The following is a 16,374-nucleotide window of genomic DNA, read 5'->3' as shown; positions in this document are numbered from 1 at the left end:
AGTTTCACCAGGACAGGTGGGCGAGCAAAGGCTCAGCCAAGAGGGGTGGGATTTGCTAACAACTGCCCGAGCGCCTCCGAAGGAGACCTAACAACTCAAGAGCAATTGTTTCGCGAATGAATCTACTACCGGATCGGAATCGCGACCCGCTGAGAAGATCCGGCGAGAAACTCAGCGGGCTGATGCATGGGTTAGGTTGCACGTCGACCTCTTTGTCGAGTTCGACGAGTACGGTTACCGGGGTCCCTAAGCCTGCCCCTAGAATTAGAGCTGAAGGCATCTAATACAAAGGTTATTGGATCTGATGGATCCGTAAGGACGTGTCTAGGGCGTCGACGGTGACTGGCTCCTGCATGATCAGGATTCGGGGAGTAGTCAGCGGCGGCAACGATAAGGCGATTATCATGACGCATAGCCTTATCGAAGTATCGTTCCGACGCTGACTTCATGTATTTCCGAATTGATTCGAGGTCCAGGTCGTCGTGTAGGTCAACGTTCCTCACGAACCACGGAGCCCCGACAGCTAACCTGCAAAAGCGGGATTGTAGGGATTGGAGGGTGTCTATGTGTGTGCGGGCCGCGTGAGCGAACACCACACTCGCGTAAGTCATGACGGGACTACATAGTTACCCTTGATACAGCGCGTATTGTGAGGAGGTATTTTCAATAAAAACTTTTTAAATATAGTTAAATATTAATAATTCAAAACAGTAATAATATATTTTTTTTCTTTTTCAGTTTTAGAGTTTTATTCGTTCATCGTGATTTACTGTTACTGCAATTATTAAAGGGGAATGCCCATTTCAGGCCCAAAGCGGACAATAGATTAGAGAAAAAATACTTAGTGCATTAATTTTGTCATAAATAAATATGCATTTACTTTCTTCCAAATAAGTGCCACTACAGTTTACAATAAATAGTTTAAAAAAAGTAACTCTGTTGAAAAAAACAAGATTTTTATTTTTGCGGGAAAAATATTGCCAGCATCAAAACCTTTTACGTATTAAGTAAATATTTTAAGTATATAAAAAAAACATATAAATAAATCATTTTAAGTATTATCTTTAATCAATCGATTTTAATCGATTATAAGCACATAAAATAACATAAAGACATAGCCATTGGACTTTAACTTGTTACTATACTTGAGACCTTAGAACTTATATTTCAAGGTGGGTGGCGCATTTACGTTGTAGAGGTTTGTGGGCTCCAGTAACCACTTAACACCAGGGTGGCTGTGACATCGTCCACCCATCTAAGCAATAAAAAAAAACTTAACTTGTATTGTTATTTAAATATGTACAACTAAAACAAAAACATAAAAAATAAAAAATAATCTGTACTCGTAAAAAAAAGATTAAGAAATAAATCGATTATCGGTTATTTATTTATTATTACGGTTATTACGTTTTACGGTTATTTAAAATGATCGATATAATATGAATTTCATGTAATTATTTTTCATTATACTGACAACACTAGTTTTAATCTGACTGACACTTCGCTTGCTGCTTGTGCTTGCGTTCAAAATGGATGTGTTTTGATTTTTCTTCGATTTATTTTGCTTTTATCAATAACGTTACGTACTACGACTGAAAAACATTGTGTGAATTGTGGTTTTAACTTGACCGAGATTTAAAACCGTGTATATGCTCTCCTGTGCTATTTTTAGATGATTTACTATGTGTATGAAGATGAAGAAAATATAGATATTTAAAGAAGTATGTGTGTTTTTTATACCCTAATAACTACTATTGGACTATAACTACATTATAACTACATTAGGAACATCTTAAACATTAAAAAAAGAAAAGTTCTTGAAGTATTTATATAGAAAATTAACCTCAAAACAAGTTTTTATTTTTATTATATTTTTTATAATAGTGGCCTCAATTTCAATATATTTTTTAGATATCTAATACATTTAAGAATTTGAATCAGTCCATTTTTATAGTAATATTTGATGTCCACCTAGCCTATGATCCACCATGCCTAGCACACTATGGAGAGTGGGCATTCCCCCTTTAATGGGTATAAAATAAAGTTTCATGTGCATCAAAATTAAGATACCTAATGTATCATGTGAAGTGTATAAGTGTGGTACAAGTCGTTTGAACTCACCCTACCACTCTGCCGTCAAGTAACTTTCCAGTTTAATCTTTGTAATTTCTTTGAAGAATCCATAATTGTATTGACACTTTAACGATTGTTTATTAAAACTAAAGTTGACTACATAAACTTTCTTTATCAGTTCAATTTCAAATTTGTATAATTACGTCATTGTTTACATTCATTTGTACGCGGAAAGATACATAAGTAAACAAAAGTATCGATGGAAATTATCCCGTAAAATTTTTGACACATAAATTATTGAGATAAAAAAAATTCTCGGTAATTGCTTATCAGTGGAGTGTGCATTTACAATAACAACGTTAGCCGCGTGAAAACGAATGTCGCGTCCGACAATCTCGCTTTAGCGATCGACTTCTTTCAGTCGATCAACTTTGAGCGCGTTAACGCTTTGGGCGACGCCATTCGCGCTGCCTCCACTGCACAACACTTTATCGCCGTTGTGCAAGAATACGCCAACGTATACGCGTCATTAAATACGTACGTCCTCCCCTCACTCCGCCGGTAATCAATGGCGTATATAAGTAGAATAAAGCCCCTATCCGTAACGATAGGATTTTTTAACGCTTACGGTCTCGCAAATCAACCTGATCAGGTTTCTGACTTTTTGCGTGACCATCAAATTGATATCTTTTTAGTGCAGGAGACCCTACTTAAGCCCGCGCGCCGTGACCCTAAAATCGCGAACTATAACATGGTCAGGAACGACAGGCTCTCTGCTCGTGGTGGTGGTACCGTCATTTACTATAGAAGAGCCCTGCATTGCGTCCCGCTCGATCCTCCCGCGCTCGCTAATATCGAAGCATCAGTGTGCCGAATCTCACTGACGGGACACGCGCCGATCGTTATCGCGTCCGTTTATCTTCCACCGGATAAGATCGTTCTAAGCAGTGATATCGAGGCGCTGCTCGGCATGGAGAGCTCTGTCATTCTGGCGGGCCACCTAAATTGTAAACACATCAGGTGGAACTCACACACCACAACCCCGAATGGCAGGCAGCTTGACGCGTTAGTCGATGATCTCGCCTTCGATATCGTCGCTCCGCTAACCCCGACTCACTACCCGCTAAATATCGCGCATCGCCCGGATATACTCGACAAAGCGTTATTAAAAAACGTAACTCTGCGCTTACATTCGATCGAAGTAGTTTCAGAGTTAGATTCAGACCACCGTCCCGTCGTTATGAAGCTCGGTCGCGCTCCCGATTCCGTTCCCGTCACGAGGACTGTGGTGGATTGGCACACGCTGGGCATCAGCCTGGCTGAATCTGATCCACCATCGCTCCCGTTTAGCCCGGACTCTACCCCGTCTCCTCAGGATACCGCTGAAGCCATAGACATCTTAACGTCACACATCACCTCGACATTAGATAGGTCATCGAAACAAGTTGTAGCGGAGGACTTTCTTCACCGCTTCAAATTGTCCGACGATATTAGGGAACTCCTTAGAGCTAAGAACGCCTCGATACGCGCCTACGACAGGTATCCTACCGCGGAAAATTGTATTCGAATGCGTGCCTTACAATGCGACGTAAAGTCTCGCATCGCCGAAGTCCGAGATGCCAGATGGTCTGATTTCTTAGAAGGACTCGCGCCCTCCCAAAGGTCTTACTACCGCTTAGCTCGTACTCTCAAATCGGATACGGTAGTAAGTATGCCCCCCCTCGTAGGCCCCTCAGGCCGACTCGCGGCGCTCGATGATGACGAAAAAGCAGAGCTGCTGGCTGATACATTGCAAACCCAGTGCACGCCCAGCACTCAATCCGTGGACCCTGTTCATGTAGAATTCGTAGACAGTGAGGTAGAACGCAGAGCCTCCTTGCCACCCTCGGATGCGTTACCACCCGTCACCCCGATGGAAGTTAAAGACTTGATCAAAGACCTACGTCCCCGCAAGGCTCCCGGTTCCGACGGTATATCCAACCGCTTTATTAAACTTCTACCCGTCCAACTCATCGTGATGTTGGCATCTATTTTCAATGCCGCTATGGCGAACTGTAACTTTCCCGCGGTGTGGAAAGAAGCGGACGTTATCGGCATACATAAACCCGGTAAACCGAAAAATCATCCGACGAGCTACCGCCCGATTAGCCTCCTCATGTCTCTAGGCAAACTGTATGAGCGTCTGCTCTACAAACGCCTCAGAGACTTCGTCTCATCCAAGGGCATTCTCATCGATGAACAATTCGGATTCCGTACAAATCACTCATGCGTTCAACAGGTGCACCGCCTCACGGAGCACATTCTTGTGGGGCTTAATCGACCAAAACCGTTATACACGGGAGCTCTCTTCTTCGACGTCGCAAAAGCGTTCGACAAAGTCTGGCACAACGGTTTGATTTTCAAACTATTCAACATGGGCGTGCCGGATAGTCTCGTGCTCATCATACGGAACTTCTTGTCGAACCGCTCTTTTCGATATCGAGTCGAGGGAACCCGCTCCTCCCCACGACCTCTCACAGCTGGAGTCCCGCAAGGCTCTGTCCTATCACCCCTCCTATTTAGCTTATTCGTTAACGATATTCCCCGGTCGCCGCCGACCCATTTAGCTTTATTCGCCGACGACACGACTGTTTACTATTCCAGTAGAAACAAGTCCCTAATCGCGAAGAAGCTTCAGAGCGCAGCCCTAGCCCTAGGACAGTGGTTCCGAAAATGGCGCATAGACATCAACCCAGCGAAAAGTACTGCGGTGATATTTCAGAGGGGAAGCTCCACACGGATTTCCTCCCGTATTAGGAGGAGGAATCTCACACCACCGATTACTCTCTTTAGACAACCCATACCCTGGGCCAGGAAGGTCAAGTACCTGGGCGTTACCCTGGATGCATCGATGACATTCCGCCCGCATATAAAATCAGTCCGTGACCATGCCGCGTTTATCCTCGGTAGACTCTACCCCATGATCTGTAAGCGGAGTAAAATGTCCCTTCGGAACAAGGTGACACTTTACAAAACTTGCATAAGGCCCGTCATGACTTACGCGAGTGTGGTGTTCGCTCACGCGGCCCGCACACACATAGACACCCTCCAATCTCTACAATCCCGCTTTTGCAGGTTAGCCGTCGGAGCTCCGTGGTTCGTGAGGAACATTGACCTACACGACGACCTGGGCCTCGAATCTATCCAGAAATACATGAAGTCAGCGTCGGAACGGTACTTCGATAAGGCTATGCGTCATGATAATCGCCTTATCGTTGCCGCCGCTGACTACTCCCTGAATCCTGATCACGCAGGAGCCAGTCACCGTCGACGCCCTAGACACGTCCTTATGGATCCATCAGATCCAATAACCTTTGCATTAGACGCCTTCAGCTCTAACACTAGGAGCAGGCTTAGGGACATCGGTAACCGTACTCGTCGAACTCGACAAAGAGTTCGCCGTGCAACCTAACCCATGAATCAGCTCGCTGAGTTTCTCGCCGGATCTACTCAGTGGGTCGCCATTCCGATCCGGTGGTAGATTCAGCGAAGCACTGCTCTTTCTAGGGTTAGCAAACATTCTCAGGTTGAGCCCGTGAGCTCGCCTACCCTACATGCGAATAGATATGTGAAATAAAAAAGGGGAACCACGAAGGACATACATAAATACTTATATAGTATCTAAATTATATAAGTACTTGCGTTGTCCTTTGTACCTATAATTGAATTGACATTTATCATGTAACATAGTGTTCATTTACCGATGTTCTGAATCACTCTGTTGGTCCAAATGATCAAATAAATAAATGCGTAATTATGTATACTAGAGGTCCACAGTAGTCGAAATTCGACTATAATTAATTGGAATTGTAAGTTTGTACACATACTATAAATACAAATTTCGCCAAGGCTACACTATAAAAAAAGATTAATAAAGACAAACAATATTTAATCTATTCTCAATTTGACCATAAACGTCAAGAACAAAAGTTTAACAATAAATAGTATACATACGTGTGTGCGTCAAATACATGGTAGTGTGTGTAATGTTTTCTTTATTGATTTAATGTATCTTTTAGGCATTATTTTAAAAAAATATTAGCATTGTGCACTTCTTCTCTATATTCTCTATAAGTGTGGAAAATTTCATACTCCTTCGTCCGCGCAATTTTCGTAAAAAGGGATATAAAGTTTTTGCTTCACGTATTAATATATAGATAGATAATAAATACCCAGCTACAGAGCGAAAAAACCTACACGTCACACGAATGTTTGCCCGAAATAAGAATCAAACACATTACTGCTGACGCTATCTATTACACCACAGAATCAATTGCTCTGTTCATACTATTTAAATGGTCTGCAAAATGTTTTTAATGAATAGTTAAAGCGAAATGGAAATTCTAATTGGATTAAAAGACACGCGTCACTTGCCCTAGATTGCAAATCTTTGATACCAATCGGAAACACCGTCTAGGCGCAACTTCTCTTCTCCTTCTGAACCCTATGTTCAAAATTAATGTTATTTGAGTTATTAATAGTACAGAAAACATAGAAGATACGCTCGATAAGTTTGACCGCTGCTTCTCGGTACTGTGGCTGGTCGATTTATTTAGACTTTCAATAAGCATTTGTATTTTTATATTATTATATTAAGCTATGTACAAAGATCCAAACCACTTTGTCCATGGTTTTCTTTTTCCAATCGCTTCCTGCTATCGCTTTTTTTTATCTTCTATCCATATTTTTCTAGGGCGCCCTCTTCATCTTTTTCCTTTTGGTCCTTTCCACATAGTTGTCTGTAATGTCCATCTTTTGTCTGTGCGTCTTCTGGTTTGGAAGAAGCTGGAGGAGGCTTTTACTCGAGAAGGGGCTCCAATCAATGGTACAGAAGAAAGTAACGGATAGCGAGTAAAAAAAAAAGAAAGAAATTCTACCCTAGTATATATTAAATGGCATTTATTATATACTAGGGTAGCTATATGTAGTTATAGGATATTATTATGGATTATAGTATAATATATAGTATTGTAAGAAGCCTTATTTTATGTACTAATAAAAAAAACTTTGATACGAGATCTCGCTGTTCCATAGTATACGAAAGTACAGTCAACAAAAATAAACATAAAAATTTAAATGTAGTCGACGCGATGATTAGTGCATTCCTCAACTCCTGGGGTTCTAGTACGCTCTCCTGGTTCCACGAGTTATGGGCCAGACGTTCAAGGTCTTGATGCTAAACATTTTCGGGTTTCTGCCAATCGGCATGATCTTGAAGTCCCAGTTGTGTTGTATTAACGGCTGTAATAAACCTCAAATGAGAACACAAGAACATTCGTAGCAGAAATAAAGATACCTAATTTTGTGTAATTTACCCTTGTATATTTTATTGCCAGTCATTATCACCCACCAAGGCCTGCTATCCAGGAAAGCGACAAGTTCAATGCCTAGGTCAAATGTCTGACGAGACAGACCCAACGTCATCATATTTAAACATATAATAATAATAATAATTTATAGTGACATTTCATGATTATTTACGACTGTAATTCATATATTTGTAGGCAGCCAAATCAATACGGCCAATAAACAGAATCACATATTATAGAGATTGGCAAAATTTGAAGCACTCGTTACTTAATAGCTGAATTTAATTTTAGGATAGCTGAAGAAACTCACGACTCGCTTGGAGGTAAGCGGTTACTGAAGCCAATTTGCAACATGAGCTGCAATTCTCAGCTTATATTGTAGAACGATTCGTCGACGTCGCTAAAACACGTCATTAAGGATCCTCCCGATCCATTAACGGTGTTTTTAGGTACCATAAGTACTGCTTAGCGTTCTCGCCGAACCTGTCGCTTGCGACGAAGGGCTCGACGAGCGAATTAACCCATAGACACAGCCCACTGAGTTTCTCGCCGGATCTTCTCAGTGGGTCGCGTTTCCGATCCGGTGGTAGATTCTGCGAAGCACTGCTCTTGCTAGCGCCAATGTTAGCAGCACTCCGGTTTGAGCCCCGTGAGCTCACCTACATGTTAGGGCGAAGCCGAAATAATCTCTCAAGGCTATCAGCATAGGTAGGAAAGAAAAAAAAAGGACTATTGGTCAACCCTTCAATCTGGAACGCATGTCTGCTTCACGGCGGAAATAGGCGAAGCAGTAGTGCCTATCTGTGCAAATTATACCTTACCACCAGCGCTACCAAATGCAAATTTCAGTAATACGTGACTAAATCGTGAACCAATCTTGAGGTTGAGCCAACTTCTTCGAACTTTATCGCGCTCAATTTTTTTATTATCATTTATTGCATTAAGCCCGCCGAACGAGAGCATGGACACCTCAAACACCATTAAAGGCCTTTCATAGAGGGTATCTTTATTGAAACAATGCTTTTCTATATAGTTAGTGTCTTTTATTTTATATCTCAATCAATCTTTATAAAAGTGCTTTACGTGTAATTTTTCTTCCTCCCTCTTTTTTGACAGTGTCATCTATTATAATTTTTTTCTTTTTCGACATGACAATTTCATCACAATAGGTTGAAGTCTTCCTACCTAGATGTGGTAGTGGCCTTGTTTGTCGCAACTACATTAAGACACAGGTTCTATTGTCGTTTAAACCTACAACACCCGATGGCTTGAAGCGGAAATATAGGTTCCCCGCGCACTAGGCAGCCTCGCTGTGGCAACCGAAATATTAGAGCAGCTAGTTATAGCAGCCAATCGACGCCAATTTACGATCTTTTCGTCGAGCGATTTGGACTTTATCTCGTAAAAAACGCAAAGCAAAGAAAATACACTGGATTCATCCTCTTTTTCTAGAACGGCATTCAAAAGGCTTATTCTATAACTATTTTAAAGAATTTCATGCATACCCAGACCGGGTTTTTTTTAATACAATAGATTGTACAAGCATGCTGTGTCATATAACTAACATTTGGCAAAACGAATATGCATTGGCTGCTACAGCAAGTGCGCGGGGCGTCATATTTGGTGGTATCTACTCTCTTTCGCGACGTTTCCCGTTAAGACATGCACTTGTTCAAACGAGGTATGACCAGATTTCTCGATGACAGACACTAGACTGGCTTGACTGCAATGCTTACAGAGTTTTTTGTTGTTAGCTCACTATTAAGTATCCTCGCCTGATGTAAAAACAGAAATTAAAATTGTAATGTCAAAGAAAGAAGGCGGAAAGTGTCCTTACGTTACATTTTACAAAACATGAAAATAATAAAACAAGATAAGTTTTGTGGGTCCACACGACTCTACATTAACGCTCTACTAAAACCACCTATTTCGGTTTGAAGGGTGTAGCAGCCATCGTATTGTAAAAACTCAGATGTTAGAACTCAGCTCAAGATTGGGTAGTCACAATTACGCTGTAGATGTCTATGGGCTCCGGTAACTTAATACCAGGTGAGCTCGTCAGCCCATCTAAGCAATTCATCAAGCAAAAAAGTTGAACATTGTTTTCTTTTCAGTTGGCAAAATTACCGTTAGCCAACGCCGGTCCTTCCTTTCTAGAATTCTGTCATGTTTGACATAATATTAAAATTAAGTTTCAGATTTTCAGAACAAAATTTTGTGTGCGAAAAATATATTTTTTTTTTCAACAACTTTTACATTTTATCAATGCTCAATGATTACTAATTGTATTAGGGCAAGATGCAAGTTATTTTGCCCACCATTGAGAAATTCCTCCTGCTGTATTCGTTACGATGTGGATCAATAACCGTGCTGCTGTGGACTTCAGTGAGTGAAAAGTGCCTGAGAAACCTTACCACCAATATAGACCTGCTTCTGAATTGCTTATCATTTCACTATCATCAGACGCCTGCAGCTTTAGCACTGACGAACTCGTCAAAGAGTTCAACGTGTAACCTAACCCATGCATCGACCCGCTGAATTTCTCGCCGGATCTTCTTTTTTTTTATTGCTTAGATGGGTGGACGAGCTCACAGCCCACCTGGTGTTAAGTGGTTATTGGAGCCCATAGACATCTGCAACGTAAATGCGCCACCCATCTTGAGGCATAAGTTCTAAGGTCTCAAGTATAGTAACAACGGTTGCCACAGCCTTCAAACCGAAACGCATTACTGCTTCACGGCAGAAATAGGCAGGGTGGTACCTATCCAGTGGCAGGGTTGTCAGTCCTATCCTGTAGCTGATACATTCGCAAAGCAGCTACCCTGGAGCGTTAGGTCTCCTTCGGAGACGCTTGAACTGCTGTTATCCAATCCCATCCCTTTCATATGTCCTTGCGAAACTGTAATTGTCTCCGGGCTCAAGTAATCTCTTCCACCTAAAAAAATAACCTTATCAAATCTTTACAAAAAATCCGGAATTTAACAAAAATCCTTAGACCTTTAAGGGCTCGCTGTGTACCTTAAAATCTACGGAATTCACAAACATATTACACTACAGTTATAATTTCTAAGCTCACAAGAAAAATATTCACGTTCGCGCCATTTTAGCTTTCATCGCCCCCCACTTTGTGGGGAGGGTTGTTGGAATCTAAAGTTCCTACACTATTCGGTCATTTTGATGGTCTTTTGATTAAACTCGGTGAGGGATCTAACATAATTTAGATATCCCTTGAATCACCCGACTGTCAACGTATATTATATACTTTTTAACATACTTAAAAAAGAAAGAGGTTCTCAACTCGACTGTATTTATTTTTGTGTTTTATCTCATAAAATTTTTCGACATCAACCGATTTTAATGGTTCTTTTTGTGTTTGAAAGCGGTTGCTTGAGTTTTTTTTGATAGTGCATATTATTTATTTAATTGACATTAACCACAAAGATGATATTCTCGATTCATATAATCAAAGTCGGTTTTCGTCTTTTAATAATATCTTGCGTTTTTACTGTGTAGCAGTAGTAAGAGCCCACTGAGTTTCTCGCCGGATCTTCTCAGTGGGTCGCGTTTCAGATCCGGTGATAGATTCTGCGAAACACGGCTCTTGCTAGGGTCAGTGTTAACAACACTCCGGTTTGAGCCCCGTGAGATCACCCACACACGTTAGGGTGAAGCTGAAATAGCCTCTCAAGGCTATCAGAATAGGTAGGGAAAAAAAAGTTGTAAATAGCCAATAGTAGCCAATAGTAGTCAATAGTAGCCAACAGTAGCCAATAGTAGCCAATAGTAGCCAAAAGCAGGTAAATGTATCGAAAAAAAAAAAACCTTTAAAAATACTTTTCAGTTGCGTTCGTTCCTGTGTCTAGTTTTCTTCATCATTGCTATATTAGAGGTGTTTGCCCTCCGTCATTTCCCGTTTGGGGCTTTACTGGTGGACACGTCTTCGAGGAAGCTAAAGCCGATTAATGAAGAAAACATTTACTACGTGTACGCCGCTTACATCAGCTTACTGGTTTCTGAGTCGTTTCTGTTCTTTCATCTTATTTACGTGGCTGTGGGTCTGTACACTGTGAGTTGATTTTGATATTAACAAATAAAAGGATTATGTGCATTTTTTTTTAAGCAGGCTAAGTCCAATTAAATTAATCAATACATTGATGGGGGAACAAACATCCGTACCTCTTAAAAATTGGAATGCTTTTTATTTTTAATTTTACTGCGTAGTAGGATGAACGCGCTCACAGATAATCTGGTTTTTAAAGTGGCTACCGGAATCCATAGACGTCTTTTTTTTCCTAATGATAGCCTTGAGAGGCTATTTCAGCGTAACCTTAACTAGTAGGTGAGCTCACGAGGCTCAAACCTGACGACGTTGCAGCAAGAGCCGTGCTTTGCAGAATCTACCACCGGATCGGAAACGCGACCCACTGAGAAGATCCGGCGAGAAACTCAGTGGGCTGTGTGTGAGGGATAGACGTCAAAACGTGTACGCCACCATCAACCCTGGGACAGGAAACCGAATTCTTAATTGTAGTACTACCTACATGATGTTTGTCAGTCCTTCTTGAAGTTATTTTTTCTCCTAGCTAATCGTTTTAGCCCAATTGTCGTAGCCCAAGGGGCTATTTTAACTTCACGCGGACTGGAAAAGTGCGTACGTACGAAGTAGTGTATGGCTCTAATAGGCACCGGATTGGTAGTGTTTCGTGCGACAGAGACAACGCTCTACGAAGCCGAAATTAGCCGATTGGCTCTTTCCAACGGTCGATGTGCAATATTTATCGTCGGGTACTGTACATTTTATACGATTGGTCTTGAGTGGTCTTCGTCCGTTATGTAATTAATGCACACAAATTTCGAACCAACGGCAGCAAAAGCTGTTACTGTATTTGGTGGAATAATAATAATAATAATAATAAGCAAAACAAATCCACTCACAGTTAGCACTTAAATATAACCTATTAGATGAAACAGAACCATACTACAAATATAAACCTACAAGTGTACTCAACAATGAGTCAGTAAAACTGTACTGGGACCGAGTCATCATTACCGACAAAACCACGACAAATAATAGACCGGATATTACACTAACACTAAAAGATAGAAAAATTACATACTTAATAGACATTGCAATACCTAATTCTGAAAATATAAGGAAAAAATACACTGAGAAAATACAAAAATATATACCACTAGCAGATGAAATACGACAAATGTGGCATCAACAGACCGTTAAAATTATACCCATAATAATTTCATCAACCGGACTCATTCCAAAATCATTACACACATCGCTCTCAGAACTTGATCTTAATAAATATTCATACATCGCTTTACAAAAATCTGTAATAATCGACACCTGTTCCATAGTGCGCCGATTCCTTACATCCACTACTCAAACCCCTACAACACTACACAATGAACCAACCCACTTGGCGTAAGCCCGTGCTAGGTTCACACTTACCAGCATTAGCTGAGAAAAAAAATATATCCATAATAATAATAATAATACTAATGCATTTCAGGAGAAATCTCGCCTATTTGAACCGTATCTAATATGCCGTTTTGTAACGTGGCTATTTGAGACGATATTTCTTTTCACCCTGTGCCTGATTCACAAGCTCCTCATAGGATGGTATCTGGCTATGTTGTTCTTCGTAGGTAATGTATATTTTTGTTTTGGAGGTAGCTATTCATTCAGTTCAACTTTGAGTCCAGGTACATTATGCGTCATAACTCGCTAAAACCGAAATGCCACTGCTCACCTTGAGATACAATTATAAGCTTTAACTAAATTGGAATAAGGATTTGATTTTTCGATCTGAATAGCGTTTCATTGCTTACCCGATAGTGCACAGTACTACATTCACAATGCAGGTAAAAATAACACAAATTATCGTTAAAATAAAATTAAACTTAGTTTTATTGTTGTGCGTTAATGTATTTGGTGAAAAAGGTTTGTATCTATCTTGGCACGAGTTCATATCATTCTAGCTCTGTGAGCTTAGTGCGAGTTTTTTAACGTTCTCGATAGCGTAAAAGTTAACTCAAATTTGTATGGAGTTAGAACGTTTATCTTCGTTTGCTGCTAAGGGCGCAATAAATAATTATTACAAAGAATTTCAATATCATAGGCTGATAGAGCGGCACAAAGAATTATTTTTTGAAGTTATACTTCTTTAGGCGCGTTATGAAAAATTGATGGAGTGAAATTTTACGATGCGCGCGCATCGTGACACAAAATTAACAGAAATGAAGTTGCCCACTAAATCGCTCATTACAATACAACCGACGTTACTTGGTGAGTCTGAATATAGCCGCAGGTGAATTTTCGCGCATGTACACTCGTAAAAAAAGTGTTATTAGCATTCATTTTTTAGTAATATAAATGACAAAATTATTATTTAATATAATACATACTAAATATTATTAAATTATTAACGTTAAATATTTATTATTAACTATTTAATATAAAAAAAAAAGAATAAATTTAATAAAAATAAAGTATAACTTCTTACAGGCGTACATAAGTACACGCACCCTTATTTGTATTGTATAGGTGGGTGGACGAGCTCAGGGCCCACCAAGTGTTAAGCGGTTACCGGAGCCCATAAACATTTACGACGTAAATGCTGCCAACTACATTGAGATATAAGTTCTAAAGGTATAGTAACCGGCAAACTTCTTGAGCAAATGACCTTGACTGCGCAGAACCGAATTTTAGATCACTTTGGTGGTGAGGGTGAGGCGCGACGGCAGGGGAAATCGTATCGAGCGCGTTATTGGTAGATCAGTAGAACCTTGCGTCCCGCACCGCGCCCTCGTTCCGCTTTCTCCCAAAAGTACGCTTGCGTACAGTGAAAAGTCTATCGTTATTAATTGTTAAGTTATTTGTTATAATTGCTTGTTGACTTTGTTGCCATTGCTATTTGTTGAGTGTTTGTTGATTTTTTATAAAAAATACACTATGCCGCGACAAACTGGTATAGTATTCAAAAGAAAGGGTAGAAAAATTGTGTACGACGTATATTGTTTCATTATAAAACAGGGGAAGAATGATATGGAAAAAGTAAAACAGACTTCGGAAGCAACAAAAACATCCGTGAGTACTGTTAGGTGCATTATTAACGAAGCTAAAGGCTCTGGCTTGCTCGCCGTGTTTCGGACTCCGGGTAAGAAAAGATCAGGGAAGAAGAAAGTTACCGGAATGGATAGTTTCGTTCAATCTGTAATAAAAAGATGTAATCATAATAACTACATAACAAGCAGCGAATCTCCGTACCGTAGAAAGGCTTCGAAAAATTTAAAGAAGATATAAATTTTAATGGCTCGGTATAAAGTTTACGACGAATTATGAAAGAACTAGGCTTCAGATGGAAAAAAAAAACAGAAAATAATCGGAAGCTGGTAATTGAAAAAAGTTACATTCGATTACTACGAATCGAATATCTTCAAAAAATAATTAATTATAGACAAAAAAGTAGACCGAACCGACCGAGTTGTAAACTACACCGATGATCCCTATGTCGACTCATCTCGATGATAGCAACTCGGGTGATAAAAACAGTGATGATGATGGTGAAGATTATGATAACGAAAAAAAAATTACAAATACCAGCTTCGCTTCAACTGAACCAAGACCTGGCAACAGCTCTAGTTTTGACTTAATAGAAGGAATATCTATTTTACCCCCAGATTAAATTATTACAATTATTAACCTATATTTTTTGTTGATGTTCTCATAAATATATAAATAAATACATGTGTTGATTTTAATAATTTAATGGCATTATGACGCAGAGTAAATAATGTTTTTGCACGTGATTGTACCATGCGCAAACTTACCCCCACTACGGCAACAAATGCTCAAGAAGTTTGCCGGCTATTATATCAGTATAGTTACAACGGCTGCCCCACCCTTCAAACCGAAACGCATTACTGCTTCACTGCAGAAATAGGCAGGGTGGTGGTACCTACCCGTGCAGACTCACAAGAGGTCCTACCACCAGTAACAATCTATTTTTATATAGTGTTCTTTTTTATTGTATGCTTAATATTTTTTTTTTGAATATAGTCTAATATTAATAATTAAAAATAATAATTTATATTTTTTTTCTTTTTCAGTTTTAGAGTTTTATTCGTTCATCGTGATTTACAGCTACTACAACTATTTACTGGGTTACGAAAGTTTCGTGTGCAACAAAATTCAGATACCTAATGTGTCATGTGAATTGTAAAATTGTATTGCTAAATGACTTAAATGATTTTAATTGTGTTGAAAGTAAAGGGTACGGTCATGAAATATGCGTTTTAGTATCGAAGACACTGTACTTGCAAAAATTCATTAGAATATTTTTATAATTAATATTTTTAAGCTATTGCATAACTTTTATAGCGGGCTTTGAGCGCGGCGACCGAATCAAGAAATTCGGTAACCAAAATAAAACCTAACACTCCGCCTACCATGTAGCTCGCGTTCAACACATTCCCACGTCGTGCTTGTGTAGTGTTTGTGAATAAGCGCGCGGCGTGACGTCGCACTGCATGTGTATCATGAAAAGTCTGTCCATCTCTCTCTCGCGCGGTCTAGTTTATGAGTGTGAAGGGGACAGTTAATGTTTTGCTTTTGTGTTTATAAATATAGCGTGGTCTTATTTTATTATTGTTTTAATATTAAATTATTATTGTTTAATTAAAATAATTGCATAAGTTGATAAAAAATGCTATGCAATAGCTTTACCGCGACAGTCCCCGAGTGCTAAACGTGTTTTTATTGAAAATTAAACGATAGTTAGGACTATCAAAAAAATATTTCGATAAACATTTGTCCCGGTCTCGTCAAACTCTTCGTATTCGAGCTAGAGTGTTGAGAGAGGCCACTGAGTTTTTCGCCAAATCTTCTCGGTGGGTCGCGGTTCCGATCCGGCGATAGATTTATTAATTTATTTTATGA

The 16,374-nt window shown here is 39.8% G+C and overlaps 1 protein-coding gene across 1 annotated transcript; it reads left to right on the top strand.

Annotated features, from left to right (window-relative positions):
* The first annotated feature begins 9,719 nt into the window (after positions 1–9,719).
* Positions 9,720–15,684, top strand: LOC114244336 (uncharacterized). The gene is made up of 4 exons (XM_089734842.1): positions 9,720–9,806; positions 11,263–11,487; positions 12,947–13,082; positions 15,546–15,684. Exons 1-4 carry the CDS (start codon positions 9,720–9,722, stop codon positions 15,656–15,658), a joined length of 561 nt encoding a protein of 186 aa, XP_089590968.1. The 3' UTR covers positions 15,659–15,684.
* The last annotated feature ends 690 nt before the right edge of the window (positions 15,685–16,374 follow it).

The sequence above is a fragment of the Bombyx mandarina genome, chromosome 18 (genome assembly GCF_030267445.1).
Source record: "Bombyx mandarina strain Sakado chromosome 18, ASM3026744v2".
Taxonomy (NCBI): Eukaryota; Metazoa; Arthropoda; class Insecta; order Lepidoptera; family Bombycidae; genus Bombyx; species Bombyx mandarina.
Note: the sequence above shows the minus strand (reverse complement) of the source record. Positions and strands in the feature narration are given on the sequence as shown.